Here is a 17,692-nt window from a genome sequence, read left to right on the forward strand (position 1 = left end):
ATCTTTAGTATTTTTAAAATTTTTAAATATATATTTTGATGGCTCCATATGTGTGTCTGCGGTTTTTGTAAATTATTAAATCATGTTTGCAGTGACCATACCAAATATGAATTCAGTTTCTATATAGGTACATTGCGTAATTAATGCTATAAAAATATGTTTTCAGAGCCTGCCTTAATTATTAATTGGCAATCATTTTGTAAACATGTTTTTAGAATTATTTCCTATATGTTTCAGCTAGCACTTTGTGATGTAATGACACAGCCAATTTTAAATAACAAATACATGTTACACTAGACAACTGTCAGTCCAATTGTCAATGCCTGTCCTTTACCAGTCACGACCTTTCAGTCTAGCGGTGCCCTGGCTGCAATGATGCACTCCGCTGTGAGTGCCATAAGACAGATGTATGTGGTGAATAGCTGAATATAATGGTTTTAATTTTAACTTGCTGGTGCATCAGTCTTTTAGTCTGTTATGTACCAGCCAATTCATGAGAAAGAGTACTTATATCCTATTTTAAGATATATGCAATTGCCTGTCTGTCAAGGTACGTTGTTGTACATATTATATATATATGTACAACAACGTACCTTGACAGACAGGCAATTGCATATATCTTAAAATAGGATATAAGTACTCTTTCTCATAATTCTAAAAACATGTTTACAAAATGATTGCTAATTAATAATTAAGGCAGGCTCTGAAAACATATTTTTATAGCATTAATTACGCAATGTACCTATATAGATACTGAATTCATATTTGGTATGGTCACTGCAAAATATATAATGGAAGGAAACATTCCACGTGGGAAAAATTATATATAAAAACAAAGATGAGGTGACTTACCGAACAAAAGCGCTGGCAGGTCGATAGACACACAAACAAACACAAACATACACACAAAATTCAAGCTTTCGCAACAAACTGTTGCCTCATCAGGAAAGAGGGAAGGAGAGGGGAAGACGAAAGGAAGTGGGTTTTAAGGGAGAGGGTAAGGAGTCATTCCAATCCCGGGAGCGGAAAGACTTACCTTAGGGGGAAAAAAGGACAGGTATACACTCGCACACACGCACATATCCATCCACACATACAGACACAAGCAGACATATTTCTGCTTGTCTGCTTGTGTCTGTATGTGTGTATGTGTGGATGGATATGTGCGTGTGGGCGAGTGTATACCTGTCCTTTTTTCCCCCTAAGGTAAGTCTTTCCGCTCCCGGGATTGGAATGACTCCTTACCCTCTCCCTTAAAACCCACTTCCTTTCGTCTTCCCCTCTCCTTCCCTCTTTCCTGATGAGGCAACAGTTTGTTGCGAAAGCTTGAATTTTGTGTGTATGTTTGTGTGTCTATCGACCTGCCAGCGTGTGTATATATATATACAAATGGCACTCACAGCGGAGTGCATCATTGCAGCCAGGGCACCGCTAGACTGAAAGGTCGTGACTGGTAAAGGACAGGCATTGACAATTGGACTGACAGTTGTCTAGTGTAACATGTATTTGTTATTTAAAATCGGCTGTGTCATTACATCACAAAGTGCTAGCTGAAACATATAGGAAATAATTCTAAAAACATGTTTACAAAATGATTTGTATATATATATATATATATATATATATATATATATATATATATATATATATATATATATACAGGAAAAAATTCCACGTGGGAAAAATGTATCTAAAAACAAAGATGGTGTAACTTACCAAACGAAAGCGCTACACAAACAAACACAAACATACACACAAAATTCAAGCTTTCGCAACCAACGGTTGCTTCATCAGGAAAGAGGGAAGGAGAGGGAAAGACGAAAGGATCTGGGTTTTAAGGAAGAGGGTAAGGAGTCATTCCAATCCCGGGAGCGGAAAGACTTACCTTAGGGGAAAAAAAGGACAGGTAGGGCGAGGATCAGGCTGGACCACCAAGCCCACACAGCTGCAGCTTGCTCTGGGCAGAGGAGGAAACAGTGTGTTCTGCCAACCCCTCAATGGGCCGATACGGTTAAGTGGCCCACTTTTAAATAAAATGGTAAAAACCTGCTTCATGAACAAAACGTAAAACTAAGTCAGCTGCTGGGGCATCGTCTCAGATTCAGAGTCTCCTTTATCACCCATGGTTTGTTTGGTGAAGTCAGAGTAAACCATTCCATACTCCAGACACCTAAAACTTGATGGCGTAATACCCATCACAGGTCTGTTTCTTGAATACCGATCTCAATAGTCATTTTACCGGTAGCCAGTTTGGCCAGACTATCAGTGAGTTCATTCCCCGGGATCCCGATGTGGCCAGGGGTCCAGACGAAGGTCATTGAGTGTCCACACTGTTCAATAGCATACAGGGAATTCTAGATAGCTATGACCAAAAGGATGGCGAGTGTAGCATCCTTGCTTGCAAAATGCTCAAGGATTTGGTGCAGAAGATAAAGGACACACCAGTGCAGGAACAGATATGCTCAAGAGCGTGAGAGAGGGCTACCAACTCTGCAGTGACAACACTACAGCCATCTGGCAAGGAGAGCAGTTCAGTATGTCCCACATGAGTATAAGTAAAGCCTACATAGCCAGCAACTATTGAGCCATCAGCTTAGACTACTTCTGCACCCTGGGATGCACCTAGGATGGAGAAAAATTGGTGGCGGAGGGCCTTAGGATGAATCGAGTCTTTTGGAATTTGTGGTTAGTCAAGACGAAGCTTTAGCCGAGGGATGCACCATGGGGGTGTATGGCAGTGGTTCCAGAGGAGAGGCGGAAGGAGAAACAATTGAAGTTCACAGATGATAGATCACATGCAGGCTGCGATAATAATTCCTGATTGGGGCCGCTGTTGCAGGAGATGGATTATCGTGTTTGGAAAGACGAGACAGTAGTTTGGATGCTTAGGGGAGCTGTGAATGTGGGTAGCATAACTGACAAGCTGTTGTTGGCACCTGATCCGCTATGGAGGGACTGCAGACTCCACGAGTATGCTGTTCACAGAGCTAATTCGAGTGGCTCCTGTCAAAAGTCAAACCCCACAGTGGTGTATCAGATACGGTATCTGCAATGCTGAGGGCGATACCAGACTTCCATAGTTGAGGTGGGATTGTATCAGAGGTTTGTAAAGCTGCAGAAGGGTAGTGCAATCTGCACGCCAGCTGGTATTACTCAGGCAGCGAAGTGCATTAAGATGCAGCCAGCACTTTCACTTGAGCTGGGGAGGATGGGGAATTCACGCCAATCAAGGCCAGTTCTAAAAAGCGATAAGTCTCCCACACATTGAGCAGTTGGTTATCAAGGTAAAGTTCTGGTTGTGGTTGAATGGTACGACATTGACAGAAGTGTATAACGCGTGTCTTGACAGCGGAAAATTGAAAGCCATGGATGAAGGCCCTTGCCTGTGCTTTTCATATGGCACCATGCAGTCAACATTCAGCGACACCCACATTAGAGGAGCAATAATAGAGCCAAAAGTCATCAGCGTATGCAGGGTGATACCAAGGATGCCACAGCTGCTGCTACACTATTGATGGCTACTAGAAAGAGAGACACACTCAGTACAGAATCCTTGGGACCCCATTCTCTTGAATATGACGGGTACTGTGGGAAACACCAACTCAAAACCGCAACATTAGGCGTGACAGGAAGTTCTGGATGTAAATAGGGAGTGGATCCTGGACACCCCACTCTTGTAAGGTAGCACAGATATGGTGTCGCCATGTGGTGTCATAAGTGTTTTGCAGGTAAAAAAAGAGGTGTTGATGTTAGGCAAAAGCTGTTCGCATGGCAGACTCCAAGTAAAACAGATTATCTATAGTGGAACAGCCTCGGCGAAAACCACTCAGGGATGAGGGATGGAGCCAGGAGGCCACAAGAGTCTAGGAGCCAACACAGCTACTCACTCACCATCCATTCAAGCAACTAACAGAAATCACTGGTGAGACTTATTGGACAATAACTATCTCTATAGGGTGCTTAACAGATTTATTACTGTGACAATGACACTTTCTAGCCATTGTGAAGGGAACTTGCCCTCACTTCAGATGCAGATAAAGATGGCAAGGATATTATGCTGACAGTCCACAGGTACATGCCTGATCATTTGGTTGTGGATGTGGTCTGGCCGTGGGTACGTATCAGGGCAGTGGGCTAGGACACTGACGAATTCCCACTCACTGAATAAAGTATTATATGACTCCATGAAGTATTATATGGCTACGGGTGGTGTGTAGTAAAAGATAATTTCTTTCACTCCACCTGCTGTTTTAGGACATGAAAGACGGATTGATAACGCTCAGACAATGAGGCTTGAGCATAGTGCACAGCAAAATGTTTGGTGGCAGTGTCTGGGTCGGTGTAGTCAGCACCATTCACGGTACTACCAGGTATACCTTGCAGGTGTCTGGTATCCACAGAGATGTCTGATCTTAACCCAAACTTGTACACGGTCCATTCCCAGCATTCACACTTCTGTCTATTTATTAGGTTGTGGACCCAACCACGCAGTCCCTTAAAGGGAATGTAGTGCTCCACCGATGGGTGTCACTTATGGCATTGGAGAGCCTGCCTACAATCTCAAATGGCCTTTGCGATTTCCGAGAACTACAACGGTGGTCAGTGACCTTGTTTTCACCCCACAAAGGGCTAGGGGCATTGAAATCATACCAAGAAAGATGGGGGGGACGGGAAGGGGGGGACTGAGAAACCAATGTAAACAGTATGGTCTGAGACTCTTCACCATCAGGAGGGAGACACAATTTGCAGACGGTAATATCACAAAATTTACTGGCACAATTTGACCTTTGCCTCTTCACACACTTCAGTGCCATGCACAGAACCTTTTCGGCCACCGACATTTATATTTGCAGCCCTTGTCTTCTCCCGTCCATCCACTGGAGGGTCCACGATGGCCTGTGTTGTAGAGACAACTACCTGATCTTCCTGTCCCTCCGTCAGTGTCACTCCTGTGGATGCCTGCCCACATGGGCTTTCAGCAGTGCTGACCCGAGGAACAGGGGATCACTAAATCAGCTGCTGAAACAATGGCTGTAGTTGTAGTCTGGACGTCCTCATCGATATCTCCATATGGCAGGGAGCTAAGGTCAACAGCAGAGGCAAAAGCATCCCAGTCAGCATTAGGACTGCTGATTTTTTTAAAAAATATCGAGAATCCAATACATCAATTTTCAAAAAATTATAATTACCGACTCTCAATATATTGAAAAAAAAAAAAAAAAGTATTGACATATCGGCGGCAAAAATATCAATGTCCTGCCTATAAAAATATTGGCTGCACATTGCAAATATACTGCTGATTTTAGACCTGTATATTTAGATATTGATTTATTATTAGATATTCTGTAAATCAACAAGCTGATAGCTTGCATGTCCAAATAGCAACTCTCAAGTTTTTGTCCCAGTTCGGAAATATAGTAGATCTGGAGCTGAAGACTATCTGGCCAGTAATCCATATCCATCACTCAGAGTCCCCGTGCCCCAGTCACAGCGGGTACATACTAACTGACATACGTGGGGAGTTATCAGTTCAGCAAACAATGGTCAGGGTGCTACCACCGTGCAGGTACTTTATGGCCCCCATAATGGGATGGCTACCATGCTAGGTTTTGGGTGTACTACCATATTAAAGGGAAGGGTTCACAGACGGGAAGACACAAAGGAAAGCACACACCACACTGGACGACATATCCTGCACAATTCGTACTCATGGAGCATTTTGAAAATTGGTGACAGGTCAAACCCAACAATGGGGACCCTGTGTTTATGTAATGAAAAGTTGTAGAATATGCCAGAAGTGGAAACTTGAGGCCCAATGATAAGCCAGGTCCAAGCAGGTTCAGCACCAAGAAAACCATCCAATGGACAGGCAGAGAGGAAAATGGATAGTGAAAGTATAAGCATGCACCACGGAAAGGAAGTAATGCTGTAAAGGCTGGGGCCCCATGGCAGCCAAGGAGATACAAAATAGTTGTGAGCCTCTGGGGGATGGAGAATGTGACAAGGTACTGTGGTTTCTGGATTCCTCCTCCTTTTGTTTTCCCAGTTTAACGTCATGAAAACTTCCTCTCCAATAGCTGACAATAGTCTTGGTGATACAGAAGCTCCTTGTCTGACTTCTCTTACAGATCTATAATTCCCCTTTTTTTTCATTAATTCTAATGGCAGTGGGAGCATTATGTCTGTATTCTTCAATGTACTGTCACTGACTGAACCAATGCCTAGATTCTCTGGGGTAGTTAATGCCGATTACATTGGAATGGTGATTTTTCAAAATCAATGCAGCCCAGACATTCACGCACGTTACCTTGTTGTGTAATTTTGTTCATTTGTTGCAAACTGACTGCTGTGATTTAGTCATTTATAGAACTGGTTTGTTCCTTTGCTTTATTTGCTTTTGTAGTCACTAAAGAAATATGAAAATCAGTAAGATAAATAACATTACAATTTCTTGAAATAAATTGTTGTAGCTTCATCATAGGTTACATTGAGAAGTACCTATTTTTTTTAATTTTTTTGTGGTGATTAGTTTCAGACACCAGGGTCCAGTTTCAAACCATCCGTACAGGTGATACCCCTTGTACAGAAACCGCTCCTGCAATAACCTAAGCATTATGTGGCCAACTTAACAACAGGCTGTTGTTAAGTTACCCATTTACTGCTTCACTTACTGCAGAGGCAATTACTGTATATGGGCTGTTGCCTCAATTTCTATGATTTCAAAATAAGCACAGGTGTCAGAAACCAGTTACATTCAAGGAATAAAAAATAGATAGTTCTCAATACAACTTATGACGAAGCTACAACTATTTGTTTCAATTACAAGACAAGTTGTGGACCTATTTTTTACCTGCAGCATACTGCAAGTTCCTTTAATATTTCTACTCACTAGATCACTTAAAGATATCCTGCCACTCTCCATATTGAAAATAAATGTAATCAATTATTATCTATGGCCACACACCCATAATCAGAATCAGTGATTCTCACTGTTGTCATATACTACCATCCAATTCACTACAACTGATATCATTGAATTGCCAACATCAGCACACAACACAAGAGCCACCGATACCATAAGTGCTTTTCAGTTGGGAGATCTACTTACTCATTATGATATGAATATCTTGATGCATAACTTTGGAAGGTATTCCATAGGAACAATTCATTTATTTTATAAAACAAGACTTGTTATCACTGTATTTTTGTGATACCTTCAGTGTATATACCTCCAAAGTTTGGTATTCAAATTTTCAAAAATTCACTTTTCAGGCCCAAAAATAACAAACAAGGAGCTATTTATGAGAGTCTATTTTTTCCTATAGTTAGATATCATACACTACTAGCGTCATATAGAGCAAGAACACTTACAAATGTTTCCTTAATTTTTCATGAATTTTTGAAATTTGAAAATTTTCATTTTTTGTATAGTTTGGGGTTAGTTATTTCACCTGGGACTGAACATAAAAAATATGATTTTTGCACAGTTTGTACGCCTATATGATAGCAACGTACTGTAAAAATTTCAACATTGATATCTGACTGTGACCAAAGATATGAATTTTTGAAAATGAGGAGATAATTCATTTCGCTTCTTTGGTGCATATTAGATAAACGCAATCCATCTACAATAAATTGCTTACAAAGCACTTTGAGCAGTTCTAGAATATTGCTCAAATGTTTGGGACCCATACCAAATACAGCAAACATGGAATAGCGACCATATACAATGAAGAGCAGCTTGAGTGGTTACAAATTTGTTTGACCCATGGGACAGTGCCACTAGATGCTGAAAGAAAGCTTCAAGAATGACAGCTCTATGAATATACAACAACTGCATGAGTAGAGCACACAGACAAGTCAAGAGTAGGCCTAATTAGAGGATGCATAGAAGCATTTAAGGAGGTGTTTGTACGAGTTGGCCGATTCCAACTGACACTCATTGATATGATCGTACGATACTTTTTTCCTTCTTTATTCGTTTTGTGAAGGACATAACTTACATATATGAACATTTAAGGGAAATTAACGATCTTTGCACCGCTTTGAAATAGTAACACGGTCTCATTGAATATTTGCGTCACTTCTTTCAGATAGTACTTCATTTAATACACAACATGAGCACTACAGGTCCCAACACACTTCCCTGTGACACACTTGAAGTTACTTCTACACCTGACTATGACTCCCCATCCAAGTTATCTTTCTGTGTCCTCCCTATTAAAAAAAATTAAGTCACTTCAGCACACACAATTCACGCTGTTTTAGCGGCTATTCTATTACAGCTTTTCCACTTTTTCACTCTGTGTTTGCTACCAATACCAGATGGAGGAAATTTACAACATTCAGACAAATCTATTTTATGAACAAAATACTGACGTTCTGGGAATATTACATGTACCTGGGATCGCTTCGTAATATGGACCTAATTTGTGTAAATTTATTTACAGAACATTTTAACACTGCACTACAGGAATCAACAAATTGTTTGTGAGAAAGATAAGTTACTCACGGTTTTCTTGAAGATAACACGTCTCCCTTTACCCTTTGGAGTAAGAGGCTTCGGAAGAGCGTATGGATTTAATCTTGTTTTGTAATTCCGCGTACTTCTTGTACTCTTACGAGTTGCAATACGTGGCGCTGTTTCTTGGGACTTCGACGACTGTGAAGCAATGTCTTCATTCTTGGGGGGGCAAGAGGTCTTAGTTACCAAATCACAACAGTCGGCACACACGAAGCCATCGGCTGTCTGTTTCCAAAGTTTACTTTCAGTTACATTACACTTATAGCACTCAGGCTTTATGCCCAACGGCATTGTATCATCTGACATTCCACCATAACAAAACAAATACCGATTGTCACTTTGATGCAAGGAGTTTAGAAATTCGAACCTCCTTGCTTTGTAGAATCTGTCAGAGGTGCCAACATTAGCTCACCGAAATTTTTCACGGATACTGATTTAAAAAAAAAAAAAAAAAATTACATTTTCAGGAAACAAGGTATTCGCAAAGTTGAATCATTTCGTGGAGTGGAAGAAAGAAGACTGAGAACTTTGGAGACGGAGAATTAGTACTCTGTTGGAAATGCCATAAATTCCGTGCGGACTTTTACTGTTGAGTGTGTAGGAACTGGTCAACGAAAACAACTTTCATGGTGTGCAAAGACTGTCAGCGTTACCGATTCATATATACAATATTTATTTATATACATTATACGGACATATTGGCTTGGAGAGCTGAAGTTGTGTTGCAGTGTGCTGTAGGTCGTCTCTGGTGATACTGTCTAGCTCGTACTTGTCTAAATGTCTTCATTGGCGCAGCTGTCTGCCTGTTCGTGAGGTCGGTACTAGCTGAGGCTTGCTGAGTAGGTGGTACTGGAGGTGCCATCGTTGGGTCCTCCGCCGGTGGCTGTGCGTGATCCTGTTGTGGGGGCGCAGGCAGTGCAGGAGTTAGCAAATGCTTGGGGGCCCGGACTTGGGGGGCGGGGAGGGGCCGCGCCTGGGTGCGAAAACGCTTGTCAAGTTAGAGGGGTCTTTTCCTTCTTTTTTCTTTCTTGGACAGTCATTTCAAATATAGCATTTATTTTATGCAAGTAGACTAGTGAAAGAGGTGAATTATCTCACCATTTGGTTAAGTTCGCAACATTCTGCCAACTGATTAATAATGCTTCTGGCGTCACGATGAAGAACAGGGTTATTGGTGTGTCGGAGCTAACCTTGGCGGCCAGCAATAGCTTCTTAGTGACACTTAGTTCATTCATCAAACCCCTTGTATGCAACCAACGCCACACAGCACAACAATTCGATTCAAAAAGGGCAGTCGACACAAGTCTCGAGAGGTACGGACTCCTAACAATCGGTGCTTGGAGGCCAAGTGTCAACTTCTTTTGAAAAGTAGAGGATCATTAAGTGGGTGACATCGCTTTTATATTGTTATTCCAAAGTTGGTGACTGAAGCATAAGGTAAGGTCCTACTTTGTTCATATATACCCCAAAGTATAACAACATAAAAGTATGTCGGTTCTCGGTATGTAACTACATAGGAATCTGCTATTTGTGTTTGATATCACAAAAAAACACTGTAGTTTTTATTTGGATGATTTCGAATATGGTAGACATTTATTTAGCGCTCAGAATTTGTTCACCATTCGTTCTGGTATATAGTGGAGAGTTTTTAGTACCACAATGGAACGTCGTCGATTTGAAGTCCTATTTTAAAGAGGAAAACAGAACATTGGTGAAATAACAACCTTGCAATCGATTTTGAGTCAAAATTTTCATAGTGCGCAGCTTTGACCATCTGTGGCGTACATTTTGAGCATTAGCACGTTGCAGTACCCACCCCACTGTATCCTCTCAATGGTAAAGCGTGAAGCACGAACACAGGTAATTGGTTAAACAATTATTTTAATAACAGGTTAATAATTTTCAAGTTACAGATCCATACCGTTGAAGAACAGTGTAGCTCTTGAATCTGTATTCACATGCAAAAACTAATGCACAGAATTGGATGCGATTTTCAGGTGTACTTTTGCAGGTCTAACTTAAAATGTGATGCAACTTTCATTCTGGCACACCGGGTAGAATCAAAGTTATCGCAGTTTTGCCATAAAAGCTTGTGCTATTACACACTACAGGACATTGTCGCTTGCTACAAACAATCAAATGTGCCGACAGGATGGCAAACCACCGGCGTCCTTTATGTGCGGACGAAGTTACGAGTGAAAACTAATAGCAGTATAAAAATGTACATTACTGGCACCAGCTACAGACTAATATAGCAAGTAAACAGTCTCAAAACTATATTACGTGAAGCGGCAAAAAAAAAAAAAAAAAAAAAAAAAAATACGTGTACAGGAGAGTGGTTAAGTGTGCGTGGCACTGGCCTTTTTTTAATGTTCGTTGAACGAAGCTACGCACACAACTGTCAGCATTTAGTAAATTTTTAACAAAGAGTGTTTATGAATGTGTTGTTTTCAATCATTCCAATTTCTCCGACAACAGAAACAAGTCCGGGGTTATCTCAGACAGTCCCTCCCGGGTATGGGCAGTCTTGAATAAGGTCAATACAAAGACAAATCCGGAGAAAGCCAGATTTGTGACAACTCTAAACCAGTACGCAATCTTCTTCCAACTGGTTTTATTCCGGTAACGGCAGACTGTTCGATTCCATGTTCTTTATTCACTGACAAGGTTTTGTGACCTAAAAACTATTACAGAATGACAACTAATCTACTGTAATCTTGTACGATTTTAGAAAACACGTCTTCTCGCGACATCCGTCAGTATTCCTTGTCTATAAAATGACCTGTCTGCTAAAATATGATCCCCATAAAACAAACTTTCTTCATCTCGTGCCCCTAGTATGCACGTCACTTCTTTTAAAAGTAGAAACAGAGGCGACAGCAAGAGTCGATCTGCAGATGCCGTTGGCATTTTGTGTAGCTTTATATAGTATTAATGACGCACAAGACTGCAAGAGTGTGTCGTCTTTTGCCCTTTTTGATAGGAGGAGGACCATACATGGTTTCTAAAATGAAAATATTCTGTATATCGAAAACTGTTGCTGAAACATTCTTCATACACAGTAAACATGACTGTTTCGTAACGATACCTAGTTGTTTTGTTAAGATGGGTTACCTTTCGCACAACAGTAGAACTCTTAATGAATATGTAAACCCATGTGACTGATTATTTTTAAAAAAATTGGGCCCACTTGTATTATGCCCCATTGCTCAATACCTTAACGTCGCGTACCGTCACGTTATTGTAGCATACGATACTAAATTTATGTAGATCGATTATGCCGACCTTTGAAAACATTTGCACACGCGTAAATCGCTGCCTACCCTTAAAAGCTCTGAAAGATTCTCTTCTTTTTAGTCTTTCAGAAAGTGACAGACCTTTCGCATACTCCTTCGCTATCATCTCGAGCTATTGCTGATGATTTTAAATCATCAGAACAGTCTTCATAATCACTTACTTCTTCATTTTAGCGTCCATTGTCCTTACCACCACTGGAGGTTGTAAAGAATTATCGGAAGTCAGTCCATTATTTCCATCTTCATTTGGTAAGTTGGCTATGGTATCTGCAACGAAACTAAAACGTATAAATTAGAGCGCAAAGAAAAGTCCATACACTTTAGTTTGCATGTGAAATAGCCGGAAAATAATGTTTTTAGTCAGTCATGTCTTTATTAGCACTCCCTATTTTACATTCAACCGTTTCAGTTTGACTGTCTGTCCATTCAAATCCAGGAACTGCGGCACTGTAGCCGCTGGGTAGCCAGTAAGTCGAGGTTACATATGTACTTAGGCTTAAAATGGCTGCAGTGTGACAGAGCGCGTGGCGAATAATCAGTGTGCACGATTCTACTCAGGTCTTAACTGCATACTTTCAGTATATTGCCTACATTCTCAAGTTAGATCGTTTGTGGGAGCCGACATGTTACCAGTGTTCTTCCCTTATCAAATATAAAACATGAAGCCAAGTGGATGATGTTTTTTTGAGAGCGCTAATTACGAATAATTTAAAGATGTGCCTGAGTTTGTATTGATGGGTAGATAACAGCTGAGAGCTCACTCTTATCTCGTTTCCTTCTTCTGCCTGCATAATGTCTATGGCCAGAGATTCAATAGACCTCGACAGGTGGGAAGCTGTAGTAGTCTGAACTCTTGGAGGTGAATGTCGGTTTCATCCCTCTCTCGTATAGTGCTAGTGAGCAAATTCTCGCTTTTGCTTACAAGGTACGTATCATTTGCAGAAGCTGTATGGGTGAAAAACTCTCATATATGCGCAGTCAGATTAAATGGCAGTGATCCATTTTACTTTGTAATTTATTTGATCGAGATAACCACCATGAGAAGCAGACAGAGAGATACTGGACGCCACTACTCTTCTGAAAGTGCAACGCGTAAAGCAAGAGATGGAAAGGAGGGAAACACACATGTTGCTATATCTAAAACATATGCACTGTCAGAGTTTTTTAATGTTCAGAATGATTTTGCCGAATATACAGAAAATCAAGTACAAAATAAGAAGCTGTAGTTGATTGTAAGGATGATAGTTATACCACAGAAGATTCACAAAATATGCAAATTTTTCCGATGGAGTTACGTTTTCCACAAGTGATACAGCAATTGAACAGACGGCAGGTCTTCCAGTTCAGCCACATCGTCTTCAAAACAAACTGAGCAGAAATGCATAGGAAGTCCTATCGGCCCAGAGACCTCTTCTTCAGGACAAAGATAAGTCGAAAAAATGTTACAGGCTTCTGATGTTGCAGCACCTTGTACAAGTGGAACATAAAGCGAAAGTAAAATGTATTCTAACAATATTAGTGAGGGGCCAAACAACTTTGACAGAGACTGTTGAATTATGAAAGGAAGTAGCGAAGTTCAGCATATGAACAATAGTTTTTTGTCTTAAATGAAAACATATATGAAGGAAAATAAGCCCAGATTCTGTAGAAAGTCGTTTTCACATATAAACATAAACTAACGAATTAAACTTACATGAGAGATTGGATGTGCTAGTCAGAAAGCAAAGAAAATCTGTTCTGTTTTGTTTGCAAAGTGGCACATTCTGACAGTATTGGGACCATGGAGGTAAGAATAGAGGGAGACGCCGTGACGTCACAGCTGCAAAGCTATGTGAAGCCGAGTGTAGCCATTTCAGTCCTACCAAAACTATTTTGAATCGGAAGAAACGCAGAATTTCGCCTTTATGAGGTTTTATTTTAAACAAAAGCTTTGAAACAACCAATCTCATGACGTTACATGCATATATGGTGCAATTAGCGACTTTAATACACGCAGCGCTATAGCACACTGGCAATGTTTTGGTCAGAGTGTCATGGCAGCGAGCCACGCCCCCATGGCTTCAAAACGTAGTACGGCTGGGATACGTAGCGCCATCTCCCCTTATTCTTACCTCCATGATTGGGACCATGGAGGTAAGAATATTCTTACCTCCATGATTGGGACAAAGGCAGTACTGGCGCACTCTGCATTGTTGCCAGATGTATCCAAGATGGCGGCGTGTAGACTTGGCAACAGCGCATGATGTCATCCACGATGGCAGTTATGAAGTCATCCAAGATGGTGAAAATAGGTCAATTGGGCTACCTCCACAAACCTAACCCCTCCTCCCCTCCCCAAGAAAAAGGCGGGAAGTTCAAATTTCATCAGAATAATGCAATACACCACAGTTACTTCTACTAAGCTATGAAAAAGGTGGGAAAATAGGTCACTTGGGCTACCTCTACCAACCTAAGAAAATAGTGGGAAAGAAAAGGCACTTGGGCCACCTCCACTAACCTAACTCATCCGACTGTCACTTCCTCCTAGGGATTGGCAGAAGTCTGAATTTTGGTGGTAAACAAAGGTCACTTGGGCTATCTCTACTAACCGAAGAAAATAGCAGGAAAGAAAGGGCACTTGGACTACCTCCACTAAACAAAGTCATCCAACCACCACCTCTTCCCAGGGATTGGTGGGAAAAGAACTCGGGCTGTGCTGGACATAAGTCTTTATTATTTTGCATGCACTATGTATTTAAACAATTACAGGCAGTAAAGTAGGTCACTTTGGCTACCTCCACTAACCTAAGTCATCTGATCACCACCAATCTCCAATCCAGCAATAAATTGCCGCATACTCTGTTGATGTAGTAAACATAAAATTCTTATCCTGCACCATACAAAATCATCTCTTTTCATCATTTGTACATATACCACAAAAACAGACAGCATCGTATATACCCCTCACAGTATTAGATATTTCCCTGCGAGGTCGGCGGCCATCCATGACCAGCAGGTGACCAGAACAGCCCCAAGTCACTCTCAGAACTGTTCTACAAATTCGGGCTCGATTACCATCGGCACAAGCGCGTTACTGTTTCTAGCCTGGACATGCTTGCTTGCTTGCTTTTCTACACCCATCTCTGGACTCTGGGATTACAAGAACACATGAATTTTCACATGGTTTGCCATAATATTATACCATTATCGCGGTACTTCTCGATATCAAGCACACAGCAGTAGCCTACTGCTCGATCGCACAACATAATTCTGAAGATATGGACTGGAAATTATTTCTCTGCAAAACCCAAAACTTCAGCGTTTACCCCGCCTATGAAGACCTTTATGGGAGAACTCGAAACAAATAGAGGAAGCTGATATATCCATTCATGAATACCAATGTCTGTGATGTAACAGATTCCAAATCATCCCTATAATCTACAAAGTCAACTAATGTGTTTCTCATGTCTAGAGAACCAGGAAAGTCATCTTTCATCTGCTAGATGCACATACCACAATCCATGTTCCATTAACTGAATAAAGGCGTGAAATGTGCAGAAGCAGTGAACCGATCAATTTACATGGGACGGAATAACGGTCCAGCACAAACACACCTTGATTTTCAATCTTCTCAATTTTCCATGTGATCACGAAAGCTATCCAACACATATTAACTATTAGCTCGCTATTCGATCGTCTAGAGGATGACACAGGTAAGTCATCTACATTTGCATGGCTCCTATTGTTAACGAGAAAAATGAATCATTCGTGCACAGGTCACCTATGCTGCACGAATAGGCAGAATCATCATCCTAAGAAACCACCCTCATATATATTTTGTGCCTGCACTTCAACTAAATGTTAGGATTGCGGTCTCAGTTGAATGACATACGACAATGAGCGAAGTATCAGAAATACACCCTACTGATAGCAGTGGCTCTGGAAAGAGAAACATCTGTACCATCGTTATCACTTAAGATACTCTTCCCTTTGCATATTTTGGAATACAAACACATACACTCCTGGAAATTGAAATAAGAACACCGTGAATTCATTGTCCCAGGAAGGGGAAACTTTATTGACACATTCCTGGGGTCAGATACATCACATGATCACACTGACAGAACCACAGGCACATAGACACAGGCAACAGAGCATGCACAATGTCGGCACTAGTACAGTGTATATCCATCTTTCGCAGGAATGCAGGCTACTATTCTCCCATGGAGACGATCGTAGAGATGCTGGATGTAGTCCTGTGGAACGGCTTGCCATGCCATTTCCACCTGGCGCCTCAGTTGGACCAGCGTTCGTGCTGGACGTGCAGACCGCGTGAGACGACGCTTCATCCAGTCCCAAACATGCTCAATGGGGGACACATCCGGAGATCTTGCTGGCCAGGGTAGTTGACTTACACCTTCTAGAGCACGTTGGGTGGCATGGGATACATGGGGACGTGCATTGTCCTGTTGGAACAGCAAGTTCCCTTGCCGGTCTAGGAATGGTAGAACGATGGGTTCGATGACGGTTTGGATGTACCGTACACTATTCAGTGTCCCCTCGACGATCACCAGTGGTGTACGGCCAGTGTAGGAGATCGCTCCCCACACCATGATGCCGGGTGTTGGCCCTGTGTGCCTCGGTCGTATGCAGTCCTGATTGTGGCGCTCACCTGCACGGCGCCAAACACGCATACGACCATCATTGGCACCAAGGCAGAAGCGACTCTCATCGCTGAAGACGACACGTCTCCATTCGTCCCTCCATTCACGCCTGCCGCGACACCACTGGAGGCGGGCTGCACGATGTTGGGGCGTGAGCGGAAGACGGCGTAACGGTGTGCGGGACCGTAGCCCAGCTTCATGGAGACGGTTGCGAATGGTCCTCGCTGATACCCCAGGAGCAACAGTGTCCCTAATTTGCTGGGAAGTGGCGGTGCGGTCCCCTACGGCACTGCGTAGGATCCTACGGTCTTGGCGTGCATCCGTGCGTCGCTGCGGTCCGGTCCCAGGTCGACGGGCACGTGCACCTTCCGCCGACCACTGGCGACAACATCGATGTACTGTGGAGACCTCACGCCCCACGTGTTGAGCAATTCGGCGGTACGTCCACCCGGCCTCCCGCATGCCCACTATACGCCCTCGCTCAAAGTCCGTCAACTGCACATACGGTTCACGTCCACGCTGTCGCGGCATGCTACCAGTGTTAAAGACTGCGATGGAGCTCCGTATGCCACAGCAAATTGGCTGACACTGACGGCGGCGGTGCACAAATGCTGCGCAGCTAGCGCCATTCGACGGCCAACACCGCGGTTCCTGGTGTGTCCGCTGTGCCGTGCGTGTGATCATTGCTTGTACAGCCCTCTCGCAGTGTCCGGAGCAAGTATGGTGGGTCTGACACACCGGCGTCAATGTGTTCTTTTTTCCATTTCCAGGAGTGTATTTTATAAGCCTCATGCTCAATGTGAAGCTATCACGCATACCCTACTACTACTGCGCGAATAAATGACTGCAGACAATACAAAATAATACAGACTGAAAAAAAGCAATGTCTGGACATGTCTAATAAGTTTTTCTGTGTCTTAGAAAGATAGGCGTAATCGTCTCATATGTTAAAAAACCTGATCACACCAACTACTCTATGTTATTGTCGTAAGCGCTCTTAGGACAACAGGTGCACACAAGTATCTATGTTAAAAGGAATACTTGCTTTGTAAATCGAGGTATGACATTACCTCTGAATGAGGTGGTGTTTTTGTCCAGACAATTACCGAGACAGTGATCACTGGAGTGTATATTATCATACAAGCAGTCCAGTTACACGTAGCCCACGATGCTACCTCATGATAAACTCGTTGAATATTGAAAGTGATTCAGCTAAGGAAGGTGGTATG

General features: G+C 42.2%; 1 protein-coding gene across 4 annotated transcripts in view; it reads right to left on the reverse strand.

Annotated features, from left to right (window-relative positions):
• Positions 1 to 8,885, reverse strand: part of LOC126470669 (GATA zinc finger domain-containing protein 1) — a 63,924-nt gene extending 55,039 nt beyond the window's left edge. For all 4 annotated transcript variants that reach the window (XR_007586275.1, XM_050098666.1, XM_050098673.1 and 1 more), the window contains exon 1: positions 8,513 to 8,885. Coding sequence is in view for 3 of the 4 variants with exons in the window: in XM_050098666.1 (XP_049954623.1) it covers positions 8,513 to 8,830 (318 nt within the window). In the remaining variant the exon portion in view is untranslated. The remainder of the gene's footprint in view (positions 1 to 8,512) is intronic.
• Between the last annotated feature and the right edge of the window lie 8,807 nt (positions 8,886 to 17,692).

Source organism: Schistocerca serialis, chromosome 1 (assembly GCF_023864345.2).
Source record: "Schistocerca serialis cubense isolate TAMUIC-IGC-003099 chromosome 1, iqSchSeri2.2, whole genome shotgun sequence".
In the NCBI taxonomy this organism is placed as follows: Eukaryota; Metazoa; Arthropoda; class Insecta; order Orthoptera; family Acrididae; genus Schistocerca; species Schistocerca serialis.